The following is a 13,355-nucleotide window of genomic DNA, read 5'->3' as shown; positions in this document are numbered from 1 at the left end:
AGATGATCAGAGGGCTGGAGCACCTCTCCTATGAAGAAAGGTTGATGGAACTGGGCTTGTTTAGTTTGGAGAAGAGAAGGCTCCAGGGAGACCTCATTGTGGCCTTCCAATACTTGAAGGGAGCATATAAACAGGAGGGGGATCGATTGTTTGTGAGGGTGGATAGTGATAGGACAAGGGGGAATGGTTTTAAGCTGAGACAGGGAAGATTTAGGTTAGATATTAGGAGGAAGTTTTTCACACAGAGGGTGGTGACACACTGGAACAGGTTGCCCAGGGAGGTTGTGGATGCCCCGTCCCTGGAGGCATTCAAGGCCAGACTGGATGTGGCTCTGGGCAGCCTGGTCTAGTGGTTGGCGACCCTGCACTCAGGAGGGGGGTTGAGACTCGATGATCTTTGAGGTCCTTTTCAACCCAAGCCATTCTATGATTTTGTCTTTAAAGCAATGAAAATCTAAGGAAGCCTTGTACCACAGTAGAAATTTCTTCACCAGTGATTCCATGCGTGGCTACATAAAGCAGGGCTCAAGCCCTGGGGTGCGGGCTGGAGCCTGGATGCAGGCCTGCATTCCGGGGCAGGGCCGGAGCACAAAGGGCCTCCTCAGCTTCCTTATCACACTTTCAGCTGACACTATTAACAAATATATATTTAATATTATGTATAGGTAGAGGAAAAGATCATTAGTAGTGAGAGGAATGAAAAAAGAAAACAACCCCACAAGTGAAATAGGTCTTTTGTTTAGTCAAAATATTTTTATTTGGTTGTATTTAGTAGAAGGTTTCTTTTATTTGTTTTTTCCTTTTTTTTTTTCCTATTGTTTTCTCATTATTTCTGATTTTTTCTTTCAGTACAATATATTAACACTTTGCACCTCTTCAGCACTTTCCTGGTAAGGCTCTAAAATTATTTACAGACATGAGCTAGCTAATTCTCACAACAACCAGAGAGAGATTAAGATCAACTTTCTTCAAGTTTTTCTTTGGATTTCAGTGTCCAGCTTGTATTAGCTGGGCTTGATATGTGTCCCTGCAGCTGTGAGTGATGCATGCTTTTGAAAGAAAGCCCAAGTTGGAGCACTCAAAATCTAAAGCTATTTATGAAAATCTTTATTTGTATTAACTTGTTGAAGGTCACACGATAAGGGTGCAGCAGAATCCAAAACTGGGAACAAAGCGTAAATTCCCTGGAGCACTGCATTCGGCTCTGGGACCTCCAGCATAAGAAAGACATAGACCTGTTTGAGTGGGTCCAGAGAAGGGCCACAAAAATCATCAGAGGGCTGGAGCACCTCTGCTACAAAGTCAAGCTGGCAGAGCTGGAGTTATTTAGCCCAAATAAAAGGAGAAGACTCTGAGGAGACCTTATAGCTACTCTTCTAGTACTGAAAGGGGGACTACAGGAAAGAGAGGACTGGACTCTTTCTCAAGGAGTGTAGCAAAAGGACAGAGGGTAATTGTTTTAAACTAAAAGAAGGTAGATTTAAATTAGGGATTAGGAAGAAATTCTTCACTGTGAGGGTGGTGAGGCACCAGAACAAGTTGCCCAGAGAAGCTGTAGATGCTCTGTCCCTGGAGTTGTTCAAGGCCAGGTTGGATGTGGCTTTGGGCAACATGATCTAGTGGAAGGTGTCCCTGCCCATGGCAGGGGATTTGGAACTAAATGGTCTTTAAGGTCCCTTTCATTCTGTGATTCTATGAGACGTAACACATTGTAACTTACTTTTGACTTTATAACCACAATCCATTCCCTTCTTCTTACACTTTATCCTCTTCTGAACATTTCCAGCAGTCATTAATGTTACACATTTACTTGTATCCTGCATTTTGCTAGTAAGCTTTACAATTGTGTCTCAAGTCATCAGTTATACACAGTATACAATGGCTTTGGGTGACTGCATTGAGCCTTAATTTAAAAAATCATAACAAGCAACGGGCATAGATTTTACTTTCAGTATTTAAAGAAATTCTAGAGCTTATAGTAAAAATTCTAACAAGGGATTGCCTTAAAGAAAACATCTCCATCACCAAACTGTGTTTAAATGAAAGACTAAATATTAACTCAACATTAATACCTTCTTATCAGTAGTGCATCTGCATAGAAGTTCTTCATAAAAACCTGCAAATTCACAATTATACCTTGCAAACGGAAGTACTAGAACTGTTCAAGCTAACAATACTTTAAAAGTATTCATTTAATTCATGGAAATGGTATCTCCAAGTCACCTCCATTAGAAGATAATGACATGAAACACAGATGAAACTGTTTCATAGTTAGATTAACACTGAAAATTCAAACAGACAAACATAATGCAAGTATTTTAACAGAAACAATATAAAATTTCACTGGCTTAAAAAAGATCTAAAGAAGAAAACTTGGCTATTTCAATGTATTGCTAGACCTTACATTTAAAATGGTACATTTACACAACTCTTCAGATGAATTAGGCTTCTTCTATAAAACTAAATACTGGAATTCTGATAATTTGTGCAAGTATTAAAATATTAACATTTTAAATGTTAACATTACAATTTTAAATAGCCTTGCAAGTGCAATATTACAAATATTTAAAAAAAAAATCAGAGCTACAATTTTATATAAGTTATATGAGTAAATGAAAGTGCTTTTCAAGTATTCACGTTCATTTGCAGTTGGATTCTTTTGTTAAGTCAGTGCTCAGTGGTACAATTTAAGTATCAATCTCGTTTCAATTTTGGATGCATAAATTTAACTGGATGGAATAAATGAAATTTGAATAAGTGTTTGTGCTAAATATTTCAAAATGGTGTATCATTTGCGATAAATATTTCAAAGTTGAATATTAAGAAAATGAAACACAGATTACTTCCTGGAGGATCTGTAATAATCCGATAATGCTGTGGGAGCTGCTGAACCACAGAGTAATTGTAAATTCCGTTGATTTCTTAAATTATGATATGCTAAATGGTTGTTCATCAGTAGAGACAAAACCACGGGATCAAAATAAAGGCTCAATACTGTCAACTTCTGAAGGATTTTTAAGATCTCATAATCTATGTCAAAGGCATGGTGTCTCAAGAAGATTTTCCTGCCCTTTCAATTAGTCAGCACTTAGCTGAATTCACTCTAGAGAACATAGCCAGTGCACATCAGAACTGTAGTGTCTAACCAGGGCACAGTGTAGCTTCCTTCCTGGCTAGTCAAAAGCCATTATTATTGCAGTAATGCAAAATAAGACTGTACGCCTGTTTCCCAGCCAAGGAAAGGTAAGCTAAGAGGGCTTGTTTATTAGACAAGAAAATCAAACAAAAGCAACCCTAAATTAATCAATTTGAATTTAAAAGTGCACTGCAAATATTTCATATCGAACCCTATCTCTCATAAGTGCTGGATTTTCATCTTAAATTATACCTGCTTTGAACACTGATCATCTGTAAGCTGATACTAGAGCATTTTGTTTGTCTTGCTGTTTGAAAAGCACATGACACAAGGCAGCATTAATGTCCTTCATTAAAGATTTGGCAATGCCACAGATTTTGTCATGAAGATGCAGCTTAGAGATGACACAGTTCTGGAGAAGACCCTGCAGACTGTCATTACAAGCTTACTCCAACAAAGTGCTTTGTCATTTGCCAAAGACAAAAGTCAAACTGTTGCCCTACCTCACCACAGTGCTGCACTGGCAATCATAGTTTTCTTTCCAGGTGCAGTTGGACTTTAATAAATTATAGTTCTCCAAATTTAGGCAATTCTTTGTAATAAAAGCAGGGTTTCATGTTCTATCAAGAGTGGCTATTGTTTACACTGGTCTCTTCATGCAGACCTGACAACGGCTGATGATGTTTTCTAGTTCTCCTGCTTTCAATGTCTGTGGCTGAGGTTTCCTAAAAGAAAGAAAACATTTACCTTTTTTTTGTTGTTTAAAACTAAGGAGAGGTGAAGAAACTTTGGATATGGAGTGAAGTTCAAAAAGGTCAAGTTTAAGATCCTGCGGATGGGTTGGGGCATTCCTGAGCAGAAATACAGGCTGAGTGGAAAATGGATTGAGAGGAACCCTGAGGAGGAGGAGCACTTGGAGGTGTCAGTTGAGAAAAATCTCAACGTGACCTGGCAACATGTGCTTTCAGCCCAGAAAGACAACTGTGTCCTGGGCTGCATCAAAACAAGTGTGACCAGCAGAGTGAGGAAGGTGCTTCTCTCCTTCTGCTCTGCTCTCTTGAGACCCCACCTGGAGTTTTGGGTTCACCTCTGGGGCTTACAACAACATAAGAAGGATAGGAACCTGCTGGAGATAGTCCAGAGGAGGACACAAATATGATCAAACGGTTGGAGCATTTCTCCTGTGAAGAAAGGCTGAGAGAATTGGAGTAGTTCAGCCTGGGTAAGAGAAGGCTTTGGGGAAATCTTATAGCTGCCTTCCAGCATCTAAAGAGGACCTACAGGAGAGCTGTAGAGGAACTTTTTGTCAGGGAGTGTAGTGATAGGACAAGAGGTAAGGGCTTTAAACTGAAAAAGGGTAAATTTAGGTTAGATATAAGGAAAAAATTCTGTACTATGGAGGTAGTAAGGCACCGGAACAGGTTGCTCAGAGAAGATGTGGATGCCCCATTCCTAGAAATGTTCAAGGCTAGGTTGGATGGGCCTTTGAGCAACCTGGTCTAGTGGGAAGTGTCCCTGCCCATGGCAGGAGAGTTGGAACAAGATGGTCTTTAAGGTCTCTTTCACGCCAAGCCATTCTATGACTATGAGTCAGATGCTTGGCTCACTTAAGGTCTCTTTGTGCTATGGAATGACGATAAACCTGACAAATAGGGATGTCTAATCTGATGGCAATTAGTAGGGGAGACCCTGCTTGTTATGCAGGCAGTTAGTGGCTCCTAAGCCATTTGCAGCGTGAATGCATTGTGCATAGGTGAAGGAAATGGGGCTGGGGCTGCTGAGAAAGTACAGTTTACCTGAACATTCTTCTTGGATTTAGTGATGCCAACCAGAAGCTGTAGGAGTTTGTGTAGTAGTTGCATGTCCCCCTGCCGTGGCACTCTATGAATGGGATGGCTCGAAATTCCTCCAGACAAGATCCAGGAGATGCCAGTGCTTGGCCAGAAGCTTCTGAACCAGCACTTGTATACTGTAACCACCAATAATGATTATTATTATTATTTTTTTTTTTTAAGGAGAACTTTAACATCAGCTTTTAGTAAACTGCAGGCAAAAAAATCTCTAAAGTTTATCATATATTCTGTGCGATATCTTGGACAAAACAAAAATCAGCATAGATTAATTTTATCACACTCACAATGAAGCACAGAAGCCTAATGAAAATTCAAGCGCAGTTACACTATTTCTTAGATCTTTTTCCGCTCCAGGAAAAGGCATAAAAATGTAACAAGTGCAATGACTAGAAAGTAGCTAGCTTCCATCCATTTGAGGGCTACAGTAACTGAATTACAAATAAGTCAAATTCCATCTTTTGTGTGTGTGCTCCTGTTCAGATTTTTTGTTAAAGCGATTCCTTCTCCAAACACAAAAAGAAACCAAAGAAGGTATTTTCATTCTCTGACACTGGACAACGCTTGTAGAAAGAGCTCTAAAATAATTTATGACAGCAGAATATTTGCTAGAAAAAATACATTTAAATTTGATGATGTTTGAAAAGACTGTAAGTTAGCCAGAAGCTGAAAAAGTTCTTGTTTTTTTTTTCCCAAGATGTTTATTATAACTTAAGGCCAAATCACAGGAGAGACAAATTCCACACTAGATCTGAAAGGACTTTCCATCATGAAAAAAAAAAAAAAAAAAAGCAGACCTACCAGAGGGGTTTTTAGTTCTGTCTCTTATCCTCACTTGCTGGCATCCCTATGACATGCCACAGTCATGGATAACAAAGGTGAAGCCACTCCCCTAGTATAAATACACCCTTATTCCCATTCTCAGTTCTCACCTTGCAAGCACATTATTAAGTTTTTTCACTCATATCTCATTATGGCATCAAAACTGCTGAAGCAGTCCTTTGTAGAGAGCGTACTGCATTTGTTTCGATTTTAGCTTCCTATGAAGATTGGCCCAAAGATCTGATTTATAAAAGAACTGCCAGGCATAGTAGTGGGTAGCTTATTTCTGTACATCTGTGGTCAGGACTGGTTTAACCACCCCAGTCCACAAACCTGTCCTTCCAATAGCTCAGCAGAACACAAGAGTATGCAGTTACTTTTCTCAGGCTAAAATCCAATTGTTTTTCTTTCATCACATCCCCTTTTCCTTCTGCCACTCATGTCTGAGGACAGATCAGAACAGTTGTTCCTATGCTTCTGTCATTAAATAAGAGTTAGAAGAATTATTGTCTAATTCTAGGCAAAGAAAAGAAATCACCATTATTAAGACACAAATGTAGATGAAAATGCCATTGAAAGCTAGAGGAAGGAAAATGAGTATTTCCAGTGTTTTTATCTTTACCATAACAAAAGAAAAGCCCTTCCAGAGAGATATCCAGCCTCCTGGACATGCAGGAACTGCAGTTGTTTGGCTATGAACTGCTATTACCATTGCAGGTCCTTCACAGACAATGCATCTGTAAGAAGAAGCACACATGCAGTCAGTGCAGAGGTGAGGGAAAATATGTACGCAGACCAAAAAACGGCATCTGCTATGATACTAGTTACCTAACTCTAGGCTTACTAGAAATACTATACCTCACAAACATTTTCTCTTTTAAATGAGGAGATTAGTAAATTTAAGGTAACCCAAAAACTTTTTTTGCAATATCTATTAGACAGAAGTTGGTGAAAGATAGAAACTAATCCTAGAACATTTGACCTTCCTAATATTGCCTTTACCAAAGTAACACATTGAATTTTATTTTCATCATGTGCTCATTATTTCATGTTGCTATGGTTTAGATCAAAGTTCTGCCGCTTTTTTGCTAATATTAAATTTTAAAAATACTCATTATTTCCTAAATGAAAAAAATATGCAGCTGAGCTACTAGATTGTAACAGCTGCATACAGCAGGCTAGAAGGAAGCATTCAAAGCTTGCCTTCCTATTTTTTATTTTTCTACTCTTGGTCTTCTGTACTTTTAAAACTTTCTCCCTTAAGAGGCTCTTTATCTTGTTCAGATGTCCTAAAGCAACTGTAAAGGTCCGCATTTTTACAAGGGTGTTTCATAGCAGAGAACCTTCAGCTCCAGTTTACAATGTTCTTCAACAACTACAGTAAATTTATTATATGTAATTGGAAACAGAATTTGACTTGTACTGTATTACAACCATTGAAGCTGTCATTATGCCACTTCAGCCTGCCTCTAATATGTATAACATTAGTATTTAAAAATATGTAGGTGTGTGCATGTGTATATATATATATCTATCTATATGTCATTGCAAGCAGTAGTACTGTTTTCCCTTTTCTCATGTCAGCTATGCTAATTAAGCCTGTGGCAGTACCTTACCTATAATCTAACTTTTCCTAGGGTATCACTGAATATCTGGCATATTCAGATGATCAAAAATCAAGCAATTATAAACAGTGTTTGTACTTACTGAGAAGGAAAGATCCTGCTCTAAGATTTATTGTTCAAAATAACTTACACTCTGTGTGGCTGCCGACCAGAACTAAAATTCTTATATTTACTTATATTTATATTCACTTATATTTACTTTACTATATACTTATACTTACCTGCTTATATGGGGCTCTAAGGCTTTGCCAGAAATTGGTGCCATGTCTATTGGCATTGCTGTTGCAGTTGACAGCCAGTATGAATAGTCATTGCGAGAAGCAAAACTGCACACATCATTGGTATTACAGAATAAGAATGGCATGGTGGTAAATCTCTGCAAGCAGCTACCAGCTGTTCCTAAGAGGAAAATTTGTGACAAATAGGGGACTATATTCAGCATGGCAAACAAATGAGACCAGTGAAAAATAAAAAAGTTTATGACTATAAAGAGTGAAATGTCTGTACAGTGAAATTTTATGAAATAAAAATACTTATCACATAGATAAGAATTTGAAATTAAGGGCCAAGAATAAAACCTGTTAAAAATATCTATATATCTATATAAAATATCTCTCTCTATATATACTATCTTATTGAATGATGTCAGTCCTTGACACAACAGCAGGGATTAAACACGAGCTTCTGGTGCCATTTTTGACACGCTATAGCATCAAATCTGGCCACCAAAAATCATTGTGCTCTCCTAGACCTTGTAACATTACTATCAGCCCAACATAGATGCTTTTGACATTTACACTAGGCATTTATTCATAAGTAACCAAATTCCTCCAGAAAAAAAGTGTATGGAGAGCAAAAGGAAGTGTAGGAGTGCAGGAAGGAAAGATGTCTTTCAAACTGTGATTACTGAATTGACTCAGAGTAGTAGATCACTCTGTAGACTGATGGTTGAAGCCAATGTTCATCTCAGACACGATGAGTTGGGTTTTGTGAAGACAGTTTAGCATTACTGCACTCTACAGAAGGTGATACGAAAATTTTGCTGATACAGTACCAAGGTCTTGTCCGTGTGCTCGTTCATTTCCTTGTACAAAAAGCAGTGAATAACCAACGTAGATTTGTGATGTCCCAGGTGGGCATGAAGGAATCTTTGTTGACTGACTATGTCGAGTAAAGATAAAACCTCTTCTTGTTGGACCAGTGGTGATGGTACCTGGTGATCCAGGCAATCCCTGTAGACCAGGAAAGCCAATCAATCCAGGCTGCCCTGTGAAGGTGAAGAAAATATTATCACGTTCTTTGAATGCGTGCTTTACTTAAATTAGTGGGACTGCTTGAAAATAAACCAAAAATTTTAAAATTAAAAATGAATAACATTTTTACTAGATATATTAATCCCTTCAGACCTAGCTCATGTAGCTTTACTTTGCATCAATTTGTGGGATAGTGACAATTTTTTTTTTTTTAAGTTGTAAATTAAAATAACGTTAGGGTGACTCAATAAAAATATTCAGTTTCATGTTGATGTCATGTAAAGGCACACTGATACTTACGGATTTGAAGAGATTTTCACGTGGGTGAGTAAATGTGATTAGTAACAGAGGAGCACAGTCAAAGCACACTTTTGTAAATGTTGTAAATTTGTAAACTAGTACTTCAGTTGTGAACACGAATCTGCTAAAAGCCAAGCATGTGCTACTGCCAATGTTACAGAATCTCAATATATGCAAAAAGACTTGATGGAAATTGGGAACACAGTTTATTTATAAATTCAGTAGTAGCAGTCAAACAGAGATGTCTGCTTTGCTGTACCTCTTTGTCCTGGAAATCCCCTGTCTCCTTTTGGACCAGGCAGTCCTGGTTGACCTGGACGACCAAAACTTCCTGGTAGACCTTTTACTCCTTTAGGTCCTAAGTAGCAATCAAGAAAAAACAGATTAATATAGCAGTACTTATGCTTTAATACTTTAATATTTTAATATATTAATATATTAATACTTTAATATTTATGCTTTAAAACTTTAATAAATGCTAATAAATAAAGTTTAAATCCCTATGTGAACGTAGCTGTGTTAGGATAAAAACAGCAGCACGAAGTTCATAAATGTTGGGCCTGTCCATAGTGTTACTATCAGCACATTTCACATCAGGAAGATGACAAGGAAGTACTGAATATATTGTAGAAAAATATTATTCTTATAAAGAACTTGTACATAAATCAGAGCAAATAGCTCTTACTTTTAGCATGTGTTAAACTGTAGGAATATTTCAAAAATATAATAACAGGCCATAATCATGTTGGTCACAGTTCATAATTCCAAAATAACATAGCTCCATTGTAAGACAAATTTAAGGAAAGTGTAAATGAACAATTATTTAATGCCTGCTTTGTTACGCCAGAGGGAATTCTGTCATTCCTGAGTCAGGCATGCTTTCTAGTGGGCCCAAGACCTTGAGAAGTTCCCTCCTGGTGTTGAAAGCTGTGATGTGAGAATAGTAGTTGAGCAAACATTACACATCCACATCATCCCACATCTCTGTGTACAGAGATAAAAATATAAACTACCTTGTAGTCCAGGAATCCCTTGAATTCCTTGATCACCAGGTGCTCCTGGGATTCCTGGCAGTCCAGGAGGCCCCTTGCTTCCTGGGACAGAGAATATTCTCCCAGAGACTCCAGGTGGACCTAGAAGAAAAATGTAATGAAGAACACTTATGTTAAAAACAAGCAAAACAAAACAAAACAATAACAACAAAAGCAAGCTAAGTTAGCTGGTATTAGAATAAAAGTTGTGACAATAGTTACCAGGTTGGCCTTTTGGTCCCCTTGGCCCTTCTGCCCCTCGTGGTCCAGGGGGTCCTTGATTACCCTTTTCTCCTAAAGAGGGAGATTGGAAATATGTTTTTTTTTCTGGTCTGAAAGGTCAAAACAACTGCCAGATGTCCAGAGGCTTATGAGTCTTCCATGATCCATGCAACCTTTCTGAAAAGTAACACCGTCAGCAGCCTCATTTGAGATAGGTGAGTGCACTTCTACATGTCTTTTGTTACTCTGGAATTTGAAGGCCAAGTGTAATCCATTAACAATAATTTGTTTCCATCTCCCTTCAATCCCAACTGTCAGTTATACTGATGACTGTTAGGAGGATTGTGAAGTTCTCCAAAAGTTTGAAACTTAATAAACAATTATTTTCACAGTGTAAAATATGAGGTTTCATCCAGAATATTCTCTAACAGCTCTGCTGTACACAATAATAACAATAAAAGAAAACCTTATATTGAGCCAGGAGATTTGACTGACTATGTGAAGAAATCAGGGCTTTTTTGCGTAAGAAAGTATAATTATTGTCTGTACAGTGACTTTTTAAATTGGAACCATAAACTTAAAATATACAGCATGGAACACAAAGCAATGGGTTAAACAAGAAAATGACTATTTTCTATTATTTTAAATTATGTAATTGAAAATGAACGTATTGGAATGATGCAGTCCTGAATCAGATCTAAATCACTAAAAAAAAAAAAAAAGTCTTAAAAGGATTTTTAGCCAGCTGCTGATCTAACTAACCCTTGGGAATATAAAATTAGTAAGTCTAATACATCTTATAGTTTGCTGATAAACTGGTGAATGAGATCATAATTGGGACTGTTTTATGGCAAGCAAACAACCTAGTGCTTTGTATCACAATTATTATTAAATACTCTTGAGTTCTATAGCTAAGAGGTTGCCAATAATCGCGTCTTTTAGTGGTGATGTGGCATTTCTATTTAGTAAACCTAGTCCCAGTATCCTTACACATCATTAGTAAGACAAACATTTCTAAGTTGCCTGAAATGGAGACAATTGAAGTTCTAGCCCTTCCTCACTTTAACAGCACTTTGGACATACTCAGAGCATCTAACTCAAAAAAATGCTTTTAGTGAATGCTTTCTTTCATAGCTGACCTACACTCTGCTCTTGATGGAAAACCTCCATATCTCTAGGACCTGACCTGGTAGGTGCTATTACACATGGTATTACAACACAACGTGGAAATTATTCTGTTTGTCACATAGAGGTGTACATAATAAATACATGAATACCTTTTACACCTGGAAATCCAAGAAAGCCAGGGTCCCCTCTAGCACCAGGATAACCTGGTCGGCCTTCTACTCCCTGCAAATCAGATAACATCAATAATAAAGACAAAGCAACATCTGCATGCTATGAGATACATTTCCTTTTTCTTCAGAAATATTTAAAGTGTTATGCCCATAGAACAGCCTAGAACTCAAGTTATTTGCTCAATTTTTGAGCATGTTAGAAACAGTCATATCATTGTTAGTATTATTCGGTAATACCAAATGGGCAAAGAAATGACATGTCAGAAATACCCAATGATTCTGTTTTGGTCTATTGAAGTCCATGACAACTGTTTTTAATATCCATTTTAGTATCTTTATTACACATTTATTTCTTTCACTCTGGGTGTTATTTTCAGGGCAAGAATGAAATTAACAGTTGAGTAAGAAACAAGTAGCATTCCTTTCACTGACTTTTGGACCTGGAGGGCCACTGTCACCAGCTGGGCCCGTTGGTCCTTGTATGCCATCTGCTCCTCTAACACCTTTGCTTCCTTTCATGCTGAGAGTGGGAAGACCAGGCAGCCCTTGAAAACCAGGAATACCTGTACAGAAACAGAATATGTGAAGACCACTGCCAACACCATTTCACATACATTACATACAATGCAGCATAACATTCAGCTCTACCTTCATGTTTACTGTCTCAGTGATTCCCAAGGAAATACACCCATTTATTTTAAAAAAAAAGAATGAACGAATAAATAACTAAAATTCATTTTTTTTTCTAGCCTCTTAATTTAGTCTGAGATCAGAGATGAGTTCTTGCAATCGTCTGTAGCACTACAGTTCTTTATATCCTTCAGTTGTAGTTATGCCTGGAATAACACATATGGTTTCTCACTTCTTTGAAGTCGGATTTCAGACACCCTACAGACTGCAAAGGAAGAAAGCAAAATTGGGTGGAGGGTAAAACTTACATCATACTGCATGGACCATTGTGGTGTTTCCAATGATAACATTGCATCAATTTGTAAAGGAACTACACGTTTAATTATGAAGCTCTCAAGGGCAGAATCTCCTCCGGTCTTGAATTTTGGACAGGCTGAATTCTGCTTTCAATTATCAGTATATCATTTCAGATAAATAAGGAGTTATAACAATATACCTGGTCTTCCATCTGCACCAGCAATGCCTCTATTCCCTTTTGGGCCAGTAATTGCCATGCCTGTTGCTCCTTGAAATCCAGGTAAACCCATTAAGCCAGGAGGTCCAATGGGTCCTTGGTCACCCTGATGACCTTTCATACCCGGAGGCCCAGGAAAACCAGGCAGCCCCATGTCCCCTTTGACTCCTGTAGAGCATAAATAATACATTTGAGGAGAGTTGTCATGATGGTGAGATGGTATGACAACTTTCAGAAATAGGACTACACAGAATATACGCATTTACTATACCACAAAGGTGGAATTCAGCCTTTGTTTTTAGTACACGTATGTCCTCAAAGCCATCTTGCTACTGTAAAGCAAAATGGTTTTGTGAAGGCACAATGCAAAGTAGTGTACACCCATTTTTCTTTTAAAACTCCAGAGTTTGCTCATACAATGGAAGAAACTTGAAGGAAGCGTAGAAAGACCAGACTGGGGAATATTTCTTGATGTAGCAGTAGAAGCAATGCTAATTTAAACATCAGAACTGTTAAATGCTATTAAATTAAATTCCAGATAAAACCAAGAGCACAATAACACTAGTTGATGGAGCAAATCCCCAGTTACAAAACACTATTTTCCAACATAGTCTCCACCATTAGTTGTACATTTTTGCCAGCAATGAACAGGAGTCCGCATGCCATGCTTGTAA

General features: G+C 37.8%; 1 protein-coding gene across 11 annotated transcripts in view; it reads right to left on the bottom strand.

The window, feature by feature from the left end:
* COL4A3 (collagen type IV alpha 3 chain) overlaps nucleotides 2,162-13,355 on the bottom strand; it is a 131,171-nt gene continuing 119,977 nt past the window's right edge. For all 11 annotated transcript variants that reach the window (XM_021395316.1, XM_021395310.1, XM_021395313.1 and 8 more), the window contains 11 exons: nucleotides 12,664-12,849; nucleotides 11,970-12,100; nucleotides 11,517-11,589; nucleotides 10,240-10,311; nucleotides 10,000-10,119; nucleotides 9,246-9,344; nucleotides 8,488-8,700; nucleotides 7,655-7,832; nucleotides 6,431-6,545; nucleotides 4,933-5,105; nucleotides 2,162-3,861 (listed from right to left, as the gene is read on the bottom strand). In XM_021395316.1, the coding sequence (XP_021250991.1) occupies nucleotides 3,777-3,861; nucleotides 4,933-5,105; nucleotides 6,431-6,545; nucleotides 7,655-7,832; nucleotides 8,488-8,700; nucleotides 9,246-9,344; nucleotides 10,000-10,119; nucleotides 10,240-10,311; nucleotides 11,517-11,589; nucleotides 11,970-12,100; nucleotides 12,664-12,849 (1,445 nt within the window). In that variant the 3' untranslated portion in view covers nucleotides 2,162-3,776. The remainder of the gene's footprint in view (nucleotides 3,862-4,932; nucleotides 5,106-6,430; nucleotides 6,546-7,654; nucleotides 7,833-8,487; nucleotides 8,701-9,245; nucleotides 9,345-9,999; nucleotides 10,120-10,239; nucleotides 10,312-11,516; nucleotides 11,590-11,969; nucleotides 12,101-12,663; nucleotides 12,850-13,355) is intronic.

The sequence above is a fragment of the Numida meleagris genome, chromosome 4 (assembly GCF_002078875.1).
Source record: "Numida meleagris isolate 19003 breed g44 Domestic line chromosome 4, NumMel1.0, whole genome shotgun sequence".
NCBI classification, from domain to species: domain Eukaryota; kingdom Metazoa; phylum Chordata; class Aves; order Galliformes; family Numididae; genus Numida; species Numida meleagris.
Note: the sequence above shows the minus strand (reverse complement) of the source record. Positions and strands in the feature narration are given on the sequence as shown.